At 52.3% G+C, this 14,135-nt stretch overlaps 1 protein-coding gene across 2 annotated transcripts in view; it reads right to left on the minus strand.

Annotated features, from left to right (window-relative positions):
* Positions 1–14,135, minus strand: part of ADAMTS10 (ADAM metallopeptidase with thrombospondin type 1 motif 10) — a 67,641-nt gene that overhangs the window by 28,814 nt on the left and 24,692 nt on the right. For both annotated transcript variants that reach the window (XM_065658779.1, XM_065658778.1), the window contains exons 4-6: positions 10,370–10,692; positions 4,972–5,336; positions 1,302–1,461 (exon numbers count right to left, since the gene is read on the minus strand). In XM_065658779.1, the coding sequence (XP_065514851.1) occupies positions 1,302–1,461; positions 4,972–5,336; positions 10,370–10,457 (613 nt within the window). In that variant the 5' untranslated portion in view covers positions 10,458–10,692. The remainder of the gene's footprint in view (positions 1–1,301; positions 1,462–4,971; positions 5,337–10,369; positions 10,693–14,135) is intronic.

A 14,135-nucleotide genomic window follows, 5' to 3' on the forward strand; every position in this document is an offset into this window, starting at 1 on the left:
AGCACAGGTTGTCCCCCAGGTCTGGGGTCACTCAGAGCCTGCTCAGAGCAGTCTGGCAGTGCCCTGATGTCTCCACACGTTCCAGCCTTTCCAGCAGTGACTCCCCATTAAGGTGAGTGTCACTGGATAAACATCCTGAAGTGACCCAAAACCTCCAGAAGCAACTGGGAACAGCTTTGCTCCTGCATCCACAAACGCTAATCCATAACATGCGAGCTGGCCCCTCTGCAGGGATGGCATCTCCTCTCATCCTTACAGAGCCAGGGGAAGCCTCTGTAAACTGAGGGAGCAGCATCCTGTGTGCGTGCAACATTTTGGGTAGATGGAGAAACACTGCATATTCATAAGGGCTGGCAAATTCAGCCAAGCTCTGGGACGCTGCTAGCAAGGATGAGAAGGACACAAGCAATAGGGAGAGGCCAGGGCAGACCCGGGTGAGTCATAGAATCATAGAATAGTTAGGGTTGGAAAGGACCTTAAGATCATCTGGTTCCAACCCCCCTGCCATGGGCAGGGACACCTCACACTAAACCATCCCACCCAAGGCTTCATCCAACCTGGCCTTGAACACTGCCAGCGATGGAGCACTCACAACCTCCCTGGGCAACCCATTCCAGTGCCTCAGCACCCTCACAGGAAAGAATTTCCTCCTTAGATCCAATCTAAACTTCCCCTGCTTAAGTTTGAACCTGTTACCCCTTGTCCTGTCACTACAGTCCCTGACAAAGAGTCCCTCCCCAGCATCCCTATAGGCCCCCTTCAGATACTGGAGTCCTTTAGGAATTCATGGGCCTGTAAGCATAGAAAGGGGGTAAATGTGCAATTGCCATCCACTATAAACGTCCCCCAGAGCCCACTGTGACTAACCAGCTCCCACATCCCACCTTACAAGGCATCTTTCCGCCTGGTCTCTAACCGCAGCAGATGTTATCTCAACGTGGACACAGTCTTCAGAGACAAAAACCCTAAGACAAGTCTCTGCTGAGCATGTGGAAGCTAAGATTTCTCAATACCTTGTCAATTGGCCAAATCTGGAAGGATTTTTCTTAAGAACAATAACAGGCAGTTTTTTCTCTTCTATTCCATGCTCTATTTACAAATTTAAAAGCCCTGCTGTGAAGAAGAGAGCACAAGAGCTTACCAAAGACCAGGCCACCAGAAATGCTTAATGCGACTAAAAGCAAATAGAGAAAACTTCTTGAATGCAGGACATAAATTCGGTTCTTTGCCATAGTGTGGACCTTCAAAGCCTGCTCTACCAGGACTGCACTGGGATGGATTGAGGATGTGTTGCTGGGTACCTAGCACGCCACAGGCTGCATCCATGTGTGGGTACTGGAGAGACGACCGCTTGTACACGACATGGGGGCTGCCCTTGCCCTCACTCCCTGTGCTGACGTTGGCTCCCGGGCTCAATGGCTCAATGAAATACTCCTCCTCATCTGCGACGATCACCCCATGCTGCAGAAGGAAAGAGACAAAAGGCAATGAAAGAGGCAGAGAGAGAACTGGGTGAGACATTGCTTCTTGGAAGGAGCTTTCTGTTGATTAACCACTGAGCTTCTGGGGACTGACAATTACTTTGGAGAATGTGATGGAATCCTTCATTTACGCACGAACACTGAACTACGTGAACCTACGGACCAGAGGAAACGGAGCCAGATGGTCGTGGATGCCTTGGGACACCTTTGTTCACTGAAGTCGTCTGGAAATCAGAGCCCTTCCTTGCAATATTATGAATGAGTTGTTTCCTATTCCACCCCCTCAGTCCAATCAAGAGCTGTCTGTGGGATCCCAAATACCTTCATGTAACAGCACAACACAGCAGTGGGATCTCCCTTCTGTACTGTTCAACCTCACCAAAGAGCCTTGGAAGCAGCTCAGGATCATTACCACCAGCTGGAAAACTCAGGCACAGCGCTGCAGAGGAGTGTAGATGCTCAGAGGCTGCTGAGAAACACTGAACCTGGAAAACCTGAAGTCTGTTTAGCGGGTGAGGCAACCCGCATAAGTCACAATCTTCCTCTGCAGCGTGAAACCTGGTTTGTTGCCCTGTAGGCACTGCCCTTTTCACACCACGTCAGGCAGATGACCTTGGTTTTGCCCCCTTATTTGTTTCTTATTCTCCCTGATTTTAGTATTCGACCGAATGAATCTCAGCTGTGAGGCCAGACTTTGCTCTCTGCGAATGGACCCACAGTGGTGACTGGGCATCCCAGCGGGATGAGCAGCCAACCCCACCAGGTGCTTGCAGAATCTCTCCTCTGCAGCTGGTCCCATCCCTGTGGCAAGTTTTCCTTCTACCTAAAAAGTCTGAGCAACCTGAAGAGTTTTTGGCAGCCCAACAGGGTACAAGTAGAAGCTCCATTGCTGTAAGAACTCCTGGCGCTGAACCTCGCCTAACTCCAAGAAAGTGGGTGTGCTACCAGCTGAACTTCACCAACCAGCAACCGAGGCACAGAAACACGCCTGACATCGCTCAAGCAGTATCCCAGAAGTCTGAGACCCACATTGCCTGTGCACAAGCATAGCTCTAGGTGCAGCAACACCCATGTCCTGCCATCAGCTCTGCACCAGTGTTGTCCTTTAGATGTCACAGCACTTTTCCATCTCCCCTCTATGCAAGGGGGACAGGAGGCCTGTCTGCCAGGACAGCAAGTGGGGAAGCAGGTCTCTAAGACATCTTGACATTGCTGCATGGAAGACACCACCTGCGTAACAGCATCATTGCTGGGTGCTCATGCGGGAGAGCCCCTCCGGCGTGGATGCTGCCACTGCCATAGGTCTCTCCTCCTGTCCCTCCCTGCCATGGAAGCTGAATCGGGGCAGTGTGCGCACAGCGAAGTCCCCATCTCCAGAGTGCCGGGGGATTTCCTCCTGCACCGGGCTCTGTTGCTCTTGGCTGGGCTCCACCTCCTCCAGCACAAGTGAGGTACTGTGAGGTTAGCCTGGCGAGGGCTGTGGCGGAAAGCCGAGTGTCGGCCGGAGAAGCCAGCTGGCTGCCGGCTTTGTGGGATGGGGAGAAGGAGGTCACCACCGCCTTGGGGCAGAGCAGCGGGAGGGGAGAGCACGCCCTGCCCCAGACCCAGGTCCTGCTAGGAAAGGGCCGCTTGCGCTTAAACCCAGAGCATCTGCAGAGCGCAAGAGGCAGGAGGCTCCAGTGCTGGCATCGCATCCTTCAGCAGCGAAGCTCGGCCATCGCAGCAGTCTGAAAACTGCCCCATCACTGACCCCAAAGACCAAGCTCTGAGGTCCAGGCGCTGGACGTGACACAAGCCTGTTGAAAGGGGGCGGCGAGAAGCCCTTGGAGAGATCCCTGTGGTTTGTGGGGGAGCTAAACTGGATATCCTGTCTATGATTCACCCAGGTCATCTGCAGAGCAAGGATGGTTTGTGCTGTTAGCTTATGACCACAGTCAAAAGCATGGCCACATACTGCAATTCAGCTCTTCTATGTCCTCGTACATACACGCAAGCAGCTCAACATTAGCCTCAGCAGCGAGGCCATGTGGCTTGCTCCAAGCTTCAGTGTTCATACTGACCTTCAGGGGGCTTATCAGGTGAAAGCATGGACACAAAGGGTTGAAAACCCTTTGAATTGTCCTTTGATGAGCTCTGACGTAAGAGGTAAGAAAGTGGCATTTCTGTCCTAAAGCGGCCCTGCTGGCTGCTCACAGCAATGTGTGTTTTGGAAAATGGACCACTTTGCTTCCAACAGCTTAAACCTGGGTGACTTTCCCCCTGCTCAGCACAGCATGGTGCACCCTCCATGGGAGATAGAATCCCAAAGTGGTTTGGGTTGGAAGGAACCTTAAATCTCATTCAGTTCCAACCCCTGCCACGGGCAGGGACCCCTTCCACTAGAGCAGCTTGCTCCAAGCCCCGTCCAGAGCTAAACACAGCCTGTGGACTGAATTATCCCAGCACAAGTGCTGCTGGGCCATTGCTTGCCCTGGAATTGCTGCTAATGCCAAGATCCCTTCTGAGCCAGCAGCACCCAGCTCCCCCTTCAGTGCTGTTGTGAACACCAGTGAATTGTCTGGGACTTCGGAGTTTCCATATCTGAACAAAGGGCTAACCAGGGAACCAAGAGTTTATGCAGCTCTGACTTTTGGCTGTGAGATAGAAACATTAGACTCTATGATATAATGAGTCAGATTCTCATTTCTGTTAATAACCCAGAGCACTGTTCTGGCACTGTGATTTAGCAATAAATCAAACGTGAATTCATTCCCATTTGGAAGCTCTTCCACACTGCCAGAATACTGCTATGAGGTGGGGCTGTAGCATAAATATGAATCTGGCCTACAGAGTCTTTTTGTACATGTTACCCCTCCAAGGGAGCCATCATCCTTGGGATTCACTGAAAGGGTATGTTTGCTCCATCCCTCCATCTGGCAGGTCATGAAATGTGCTTTGGGAGCCAGAAAAATCACAGAAAAATAAGGATGGAAGTCCTTAGTGTATTCCCAGTGCTGGAATTGCTCATACCTGGAGTGTTTCTGAGAGGCATTCATCTGACCTATTCTTAAAGATCTCCCACGATGTAGGAGCCACATACTCTAAGCAAACTATAGCTCAGCTATCCCTACCACTTACGTCTACTATTAAGTTTTCTTGATGACATTTAAGACCATGATGTCCAGTCCTTGCTGTTAAGACATGCAAATTAAATGATGTTAAGACATTCCAGTGAAAACAAATGGAAAAATGCCCACTGACTTTGGTTGAAACTGGAATACAAACGAAACACAGATCAGGAACTCCTACAGATGTAATGAAGGGATGTGGCCTTCTTCACTTTTGATGCCATATTCTAGCTTGACACCAACCCCATGCCTTTCCCACCACCATGGAACCCAAACCAGGTTTGCACTTCAATAGCAGCGACCAAAGAGGCTACCATCAGCTCTGCTTTATGGGCATCTGTAGTTGTTACCAGTGCCCTTGACCGGGCAAAATCCAGACTCACCAGTCCATTGCAGTTGCTGATGGCGACCTTTGAGTTCAGGTACTGATCCTGCAAGTGCCCTGCATAGTGGCAGTCCTCGTGGAAATCATGCTGCCAGTCCACACCATCTCGCTTCCAGTATTCCACAGTGAAATGCTCAGCCAGCAGGTTGGAGTGAAGGGTCAGGTTGAGGAGGAACTGGGTTCGGTGGGCAGAGACTTTGTAGAAGACCTGCTGCTCAGATGGCTCGTAGGGCAGGGAGCCCAGGCTGCGCCGAGGACGTTGCTTCAACTGGCTTCTCACGTCAAAGGTGAGGAAGTCCCCGTTTTGGTCCACTTGGATGGGGAAAGCAATTTCATAGTGATCCAGGCTGGAGAGGAACTCCTCTGGGGAGGGAAAGCAAACAGAGCAGGAATGACAATCTGCAGAGGGAGGCAGAGTAAAACAGTGACTGCAGCACAACTGAGCCGCAGGCACCACAAAGCAGTGGGACAGAGTCCTGACACAGGGGGTCATAGAATCCCAGAATGGTTTACGATGGAAGGGAGCTTAAAGCTCCTCCAGCTCCAACCCCTGCCACGGGCAGGGACCCCTTCCACTGGAGCAGCTTGCTCCAAGCCCCTGTGTCCAACCTGGCCTTGAGCACTGCCAGGGATGGGGCAGCCACAGCTTCTCTGGGCACCCTGTGCCAGCGCCTCAGCTCAGGAGAAGACAGTCTTGCTAAGGAAGGGTGGTGTTCTTCAGAACATCTACAGCTGCCATGGGGACCTGCTATCTCTGCTTGATAACCTGCATAACAGCATCGTACCAGCCTTCCCAATCACAGCTAGATTAGGGCATTAGGTACTGGGCATCCTCCCAAGAGGCACAAAGGCAATGTCCTTGCAATGCCAACCTTGCCACCAAAGTAAGAAAGAGGGCAACCAGAATTCCCCAGCTGAAAAGGCAGTGAGAAAAGAACTCAGACATCCTGACTCCCCAGCCAGGTCTCTATGACACCATCCTCCCTGCCCAGCTCACCAGCATGGTGTTCTTTATTGTATCAGCCTGGCTTAGCACCTTCTCTTGGGGCACTTGAGTATTTGAGCCCGTCTCGTTCCACTTAGGAAATGTGCTCTGACAAGGTCAATGTTGAAAACGTCTGCCTGCGCTCACAAGCTAAAGCAACACTTTTGGCTGTCAAAGAAATTGGCACTTGACAGAAATTTCTCATTTTCCAAGCAAAATGTCACAGGGACTGCCAGATCGGAGCTGAGCGGAGGTCTAGATGTCTCTGACAGCCCTCAGGACCATGGGCTTCATCAGAAGATGCCTTAAATCATGCACTGGGCAGGGTAGCTCCTCTAATCACAGTGTGTTCTCCTGAACCCCTATCACTGGAGGTTTGCTCATGCAGCAGGAGAGGATTTGTCCTCTTTTCACTCTGGAAGATCCTTACTGTGCTTTCCGCATCCTATTTGTAGCTCTTTCCTAAGCAAACAGGAGAGGCCAGGCTGCTACAGGGTGGCTGCATTTCGCCTGGCTCCACACAGCACCCATCTTCAAAGCCTTCCCAGCCATCACAAACTTGGACTCCAAACTACACTCTTACCACATGGCAGCACTGGAAAGTTTCCTTTTCCCCTAGTGTGTTTTCCAAGGTGGGAGCCTGACAGAGCGGTTTCCTTGGCCACTGGTAATGGGACAGTCCTTCCCACCAGCTGGGTTTAGGGGTTAGCTCCCATCCTTCCAAACCATAAGCACTTCTGGCACCTCTCCCTTGCCTCCACAAGCCAGAAATAATTATTAGTCTTTTAACTTCCTGTGCTCCAGCTTCTCCTGCATCTCAGCGCCTCGCGTGTGATGCAGCCGGGCAAACAAGAGTGACTGCATCTAAGCAATGACCTCAGGCTTGGAAATATTTGCTCTCGGAAGCGTCTCGGTTGCCTTCTTCCCTCTCTGCGGTCTTGCAAAACAGTGAATGGGAAGGAGGTCTGTGCATGCAGTGGCTACGAAGGGCTTGCGACAGGGCTGCAGCCCCTGCTCCTGACCCACGGGTACAGCCAGGAGATTAAAGCCTGAGGGATGAGGTTGGGTGTGAGACCCTGCTTTTGCTGTAGTATCACTGTGCATCCTCTCAGGGATGGAAACTGAGGCAGAGGAAGAAAGATCAAAAAGCAGTTCCCTGCATCACAGGAATGTTTTAGGAAGTGATTCTTTAAAGTGGGGATGCCACAAACAGAAACGATAATGAAGAGAGACTTTCAACATAAGGAAGAAGCCAGTGTCCTCATCCAGTGTTACAGCCAGCTCCTTCCCCTCCTCGAAACATGTAAAAGATTAGATTAGGTGCTAGGATATTAGGATCTTTTACTCCCTAACCCCATGCACCCCACCCAGCATCACAGATGTTCCCTAATTCCCTCATTTGCTCATCCCTCCCTTGGTCATGCTCCCTGTATTATAGGAGCTCCCAACAGCACGGGCAGCACTCTTTGGCCTTCCTTCCTTCCTTCTGTTCAGAAAAGCCACCACGTGCCCTGTGACCCCTCAGCCACTTCATGCTGTATTAATAGATCTTGGCCTGAAACGCACAGTACTGCACCCACCGTATCAGGAGGGTCTGCACTGGTGATAAGCAGCCTGGTGTTCCCAGAGCGCTGTCAAACTGCTGCGGAAGAGATGCTATAAAAAGCCTTTCTCCAGGAAAACCTGCCCGTGGCCGTGTGGGACTGAGCACACTTGGACCATAAACCTCCGAGGAGAGGGCAAGGGAGAAAGCTGGGAAGCAGGAGGGAATGGGGTGCGGAGAGATGTACCTCGCTGCCTGGTTCTGGTGGAAAGGGAGCACACATCTATAGGGACAGGGCTGGTACAGGAACAGGAAGGGCACAGGGGACACAGAGGGGCAAGCTGAACAAAAAGAAGAGAGGGAAGGTGAAAGTTGGACGGGGGGGGATTTTGTTCTCTCCTTGTATCCTCACCACTGCCTCTCATTTACATTTACTCATTTACTCATTTAAAGGACGAAAAGGAAGCAGATGTTCGCTTCAGTCTTCTCACCAGAGCAAAGAGGAGCCCCAGCTGCAGTCCAGACACAGTTCCTAACGGATGGCTGTGGAAAGCACTATGGGATTGCACGGCTTCAGGCTGCCCTGGCATTATGGCAACATCACTACATCCTCCAAGGGTCCATTGGTTTACATGTGAATCGGGAAGAGGGGGATCAGCCTCACCCTGATGTTCTATGAAATGGGGAATGTCTCATCTGTCAGTCACTAGAATTAAACCAAGGTACAAGCAGAAAACTTCTTTTTGCTCAAAGCATGTTCAGCTGCCGTTCCCTGCACTGTTAAATCCTGCAGCCTGAGTGTACCCGTTACATCTGAATCTCATTACATCTCTGCTGGCTTGAAGAGGCCTTCAACGCTGGGCTGCTATTTCCCACCAAGATAATTACAGCTTATGACTGTGATACCTTAATCTTTTTCCTGCATAAAACAAATACACTGATCTGGAGTCATGCACATGGGGCATGTGAAACCTGCTCCATTGCTAACCGGAGCAAGGCACTTGGTCAAAATCAGCGGCTTGTTGAAAACACCAGCCTTTACTCTCTATGCCTCCGACTGCTAAGAGGAGATAAGTGTTTCACCCTCTTGAAGGGGTGTTGTGAGGATTATGTACTTACTATCTCAGCAGCGTGGTGAAGTGTTGAGTAACATCAACAGCCTGACGCCAACCGTTCCGGACGCAGGGAGCCTAAAAAAGTGCTCTGACAGCAAGAGGGGCCCATGGGGCAGCGTGACCTTTGGGACTGGACAGGGACTGGGGAGGGGACAGGCTGCAATCCGCAGCTTGATGCTGCCACAGCACCATGCTCTAAGCAACATCATGGGCTGAGATTCATCCTCCAGACTGCCTCTGGGAGAGCACAAAGACATGACCTGTAAATGTGATGAGCTCTGCAGTTTAGACCAAGGTGTAGTCACAAACAGCACAGGGACTCATGGGTGAGGGAGGATCTGAGCTGCAGGATGGAGGTGATCTGGCAGCGGTGTCCTCGTCAGAGCATCGCTGTCCTCGTCAGAGCATCGCTGCATGGCGAATGCAGGGCAGATGGAGGGAGGTGTGATCTGACAGGCACGGGAGGCCCAGAACAGTCACCCCAGGCACTGCCAGAGGCTTTGGCAAAAGGGACCAGAAAGAGGGTTTCAAGATCCAAGGAAATCTGCCTGTATAACCTCGCACGCTGCACAGCGCCGGCACAGCATGCAGCTCTGTGTCTGAATGCCTCCTGTTTCACCCAGCACGAGCTGGGCAGCGTCCCACCTTTAGCAAGGAGACGCTGCTCAGACCCGGGACACTGCGTGGCTTTTGGTTGCCTTTGTTCCTCTTTCCAGTTCTGCTTCACAAGGCAACCCACAGCCATAGTAACTACAGCCTCATGGTGCTGCACTAATCAGGAGCCCTGTACGCTGCTGACCTTGGCCCTGCTGCAATTAGTCTGGGCACATGTACTATGTCACAACTGCGGCTGTGTAAGCACACCGCTGAGGTTTTAACACCTTGCACAGATAAATGTCTAACTTCAGAGCACTTTCTTCTTACCTCTGGTACCTGATGGCAGTGCTCGTACTGCCTCTGAAGAAAAGGTCACAAAAGCAAACTAGTATTAAGCAATTTAACTACCTTGCGTTACCTGCCCATGCTGCATTTGTACTCCAGGCTGGGTACAAGGCAGTTCTCACTTTCCAGTCCCTTCCTAACCTGGAATGAAATCATGTACAAAGGCACAAATCTACGTACAAGAGACCCACATTCTGCTTTCCTTGCAATCACTTGCATATGGGGCTCTGTATTTAAACACAAGACTGTCAGAAACACAGAGTCGCATAGGACAGGCACAAAGCGCTTGAGCAGGTTTGAGCATTTACTAATGGCAGCACCTCCAGAAACGTGTGTACAAACCAAACCTCCTCCAGCAGCACGCGTCTGACCAGACTCAGCTGGAGTATCTGTAATGCTCCATCAGCCACCTCCATCCCTGCACGCGCAGAGGACTCAGGCACTGCACACACACAACCCTCCTCGGAACAAAGCCTCTATTCATCCGAGGATGCGCCGCTCCACCCGAGTGGAAGAGGAGCTTCCTCTATTGCTGCCACATCTCCTTCACTAAGCTCTCATCTCACACAGACCCTATTGCTCTGAATTCAGCACAACATCCGAGAGCAAAACACATCCCTTCCTCGGAGGACAAGGGAAAACACCTGCAAATTCAGCAGCAGGAGCTCTGCTGCAGTGCAGGGAGCAGAGCAGAGCTCGAGGTGTCTCCACCTCCTCCTCAACACAGCCCTAATACCTCCCCGGGGCCAGCTTTAGGGCTCCTGCCAGCAGAGGTGGGTGGCTCCAGCTCCCATTCCCATGCAATTCCTACCTTGTGACTGGAACGTGTAACTGGGAAAGTTGCACAGAGCTGCAGTGAAGATGACAGTCCATGTGAGAAGCCTCCAAGCTATTGCCATGGTTAGCGATGCTTGTCTCAGTGCAGGGAGTATTGTGCCAGCTGAAAGGGCGCTGTCCCAACATGTCTCTCCCTCGGCCACTGCTTATGTAGAGACAGGAGTCCTCGGTCCCTCCGCAGGCATCCTCGGCCGCTCCGTGCTCTCCCAAAGCAGCGAAGCCAACGGTGTCTTTGCCGTGTGCTGTGCGGGGTCAGCATGGGCTAGTGTGAACCCCGGGTTCTTGGTGGCATTGCCCCTGTGAAGGAGAGAGTGGGGATGGGTGAGCAGGAAACGGGCAGAGGAGCAACAAAGGCTGGAGGAGAAAGACACAAAGAAGAAAATGGTGAGCAGAGGGAATGAGGAAAGCCTTAGATCTTGGAGAAGGGAAGAGTGAGGTGGAAAGAAAGAAAAAGGGGAGAGAAAGAGGGAAGTGAATGCAACTGCAATTAACAGTTCACAGCACTGGAACGCCAGGTTATCCTGCTACAGGGACACTGCACACCCGGGTGCTTTCCCAGGGAGAATCCTGCTCCCGGCACAGCCACCGCACTGCTCTGACAGTGGCACTAAAGGGCGGGTATGTACCCTGTACCTAAGGAAAACAGCACAGAATAGATGGGCACCCCTTGTCTGCACCCCCGAGGAAGTGCAAACCAAAGAGTGAGGTGGTCTCAGTTACCTGAGCTCTTAAAGGAGAGCATGAAAGAAAAGCATCAGCAGGGTGGTAGCGAGCAGCGATCTAGAAATCCTCTCTCCTCCAGTTTCCCTGGCTTCAAAATACACTTTAATGACTGTCACTGCCCTGAAAGAAGAGCACTTGCTCTCAGAATGCATTGGCTAAACCTAAGAAAGTGATTGAAAACAAAGGACCCATTCAGTGAGCTCGCCCTTACCCTCAGCCCTATCCACAAATGGATCGTGAGATTCCAATTGTACTTGTGATTTAAAATGATCCGCTAATTGCTTCAGTGAAAGATTTTTGGCTCCCAGATAATTTCCACCCGGTCTGAGGCAATTACACAAAACTCACATAGCGCTGGAGAGCTGCAGAAAGCCTGTGGGTTTTGTTTCTATCCAGCGATTCGATGACGTCTGCAATGAATACGGCACATACCTAACCACCACCCAGAGAATCCCAAATATCTGAGCAGTGATGCTCTGCTCCAGAGCAGCACAGCAGCGAAATGCAAATGTTCCTGCAAAGGCAACAAATGAAGCCTGCCATCAGACCAGAGGCACAGCTACAACTCACAGATGGTCCAGAACAGGGTGAGGAACAGTGGGACAAGCTCCTGAGCTGCTCGGCTGGAGACGGGAGGACAGTGCTCTTTGCAAAGGTGTCAATAGCTATGGCATGTGTGTGGTTCCCAGTAAGGCAGCACTTGGAATAACACTGTTAACCCTTGCTTCGCTCTGCTCTTGTGTGTTTTAAATAGCAAAGACTACTGGCTAGAACACAGGGCAGGAGAGCATGGTTCCTTCTCTGGGCACCTCGTGTCCTGTCGGGAGTCTGCAATTTACTCCAACTTCTGTTTTCCCATCTATATTATGCAGTTAATGTTATTTGTGCTGTGGGGGCTTGGAATAACACCCGTTCCAGCATAAGACTACATAGGTGAGGTAAAAGAACAATCACTGGATCACGGAATGCTTTGTGTTGGAAGGGAGCTTAAAGCTCCTCCAGCTCCAGCCCCTGCCACGGGCAGGGACCCCTTCCACTGGAGCAGCTTGCTCCAAGCCCCTGTGTCCAACCTGGCCTTGAGCACTGCCAGGGATGGGGCAGCCACAGCTTCTCTGGGCACCCTGTGCCAGCGCCTCAGCACCCTCACAGGGAAGAGCTTCTGCCTAAGAGCTCAGCTCAGTCTCCCCTCGGGCAGGTTAAAGCCATTGCCTTGGCCTGTCCCTACAGGCCCTTGTCCGAAGTCCTTTTGTAAAACGTAAAGATGCTGAGAGGACCAACCACGCACCCTTAAATCACAATTCGGAGCTCCATATTTTAAATGTTAAGATTTTTAACTGCTTATTTACAACTAAAAATAGCCAAAGACCACCAGTGAGGCCTGGGGCTGGTCTCTCCTGTCACTTCTGGTACCAGTTGCCAGGTTGGTTTCTACAAAGCACGGACACAGCACCCATGATAGTGGCCTCAAAGACTGTGAGAATAAACTGCCTGATGGGTGAAAAACTGCCTATAGCTCATCTTGGGCTGCTCCACTCACCCACAACAGGGAAAGGGAAGTAGGCAGTGGAGGCAAGAAGGATGGGCAGGAATTCTGCCTTCTTCCACCACAACACAAGGATGCTGAGATTAGCACGGTGGCTCCATGAGGCCATGTTCACCTGGTGACAGCATCCTCTGGAGCATCACCCACAGGATGCAGCATCGAGAGGGCAAAGCCAGGGCCATGGCAACGCACGGCCAAGTGCCTGGGATGCTGCAGGCTGCTCTGTGCCTGCTCCCTGCCGGGCTGCAGGAAGTGAACTGGAAAAGGGAGAAGGCGAAGCGAAAGCCGGGAGTGCTGCGGCCCTCTCCTAAGTCAGCATTTTTCAGCATCTATTAAAGCTTGAGATTCCAGCTTTTAAATCCTGTCACGGCTCCAAGGTCTGTGGACAGAAAGCTGCTCAGCTGAAGCGTATTTTCTCCTGGGCTTCACACTACTGATTTCTCTTGTTTTCCAGCTGTCGAACCTGCTTCCTCAAGGCTGTCGTTATTCCCTGTCCTTCCTCTGCCTCTCCGCGACCCTGAGCTGCAGCAGCCGTGAGTGGTGCCCCCGTGTCCCCTCTGCCCTTCCCCTTCAGTCCTGGCTCCTCAGCATCCCCCAGAACAGGGGCCAGGAGGGAGCTGCAGGCGCCAGGACCCCGCAGCCCCCGGCTCGGGGGAAGGAGCAGCACAAGTCAGGAATTACAGCTGCAGAATTCCCAAAAGCCAGGCTGGGGGATGGGGCCCAGCTTTGATTCCTCCAGGAAAACGCGGCCCCTTCCAGCAGCACTTCACTTCCGAGACCCCAGCGAGCTCATGTCCCGCAAGAGAAGGACCCGGCTCTCTCCTCTTTGCCATGGAGGAGCACGGGCTCCGCGGCTTCCATAGAGAGAAACTTTTCCACCACCTCATTTGTCAGACTTCGCTTTCGGAGCAGCGGCAGCAGCAACCGGACAAGCCTAAGGAGCCCCGTCCCAGCTGACACTGGGACGTCACCGGTGGGGATGAAGGGGCTGCGGGGAGGTCCGGGCCATGGGGTGACCTCTCCGGTCTCGTGCCTCCCTCGCTTTGGGCTGCTTCCGATTTGCTCCTTCCCGAGGAATTCGCTGTCCTTGGCAGGCGCCCCGCGAGCGGCTGACGCTCCCGCTCCCCGCGCCAAGGTGGCTTTCGCCGCGTGAACCCGTGGGCCGGGAAGAGGCGGCGGGATGAGGGGAATGGGGCCGGTGCCACCGGAGCCGATGGTGGCTTCGAGGTTGCCTCTTCCCACACCAAGAAAAACACGGGGAAAAGATGGGGATGGGGATGGGGGGGGTGTTATGGGGCTGGGGGTTAGAATTCAGGCTGGAATAAAGCAAAAAGAGAAGAGAAAAAAGAAAAACAGATGACAACTGTTACTAATTTCAACATCGGGGCTGCAGACAGAATTCCCTGAAAGCCCGGCTTTTTGGCCGGGGAGGCAGCTTTATGGGAAGGTAATAGGAAGCAGATGGGGTCTGCTC

The sequence above is a fragment of the Lathamus discolor genome, chromosome 21 (genome assembly GCF_037157495.1).
Source record: "Lathamus discolor isolate bLatDis1 chromosome 21, bLatDis1.hap1, whole genome shotgun sequence".
NCBI classification, from domain to species: Eukaryota; Metazoa; Chordata; class Aves; order Psittaciformes; family Psittacidae; genus Lathamus; species Lathamus discolor.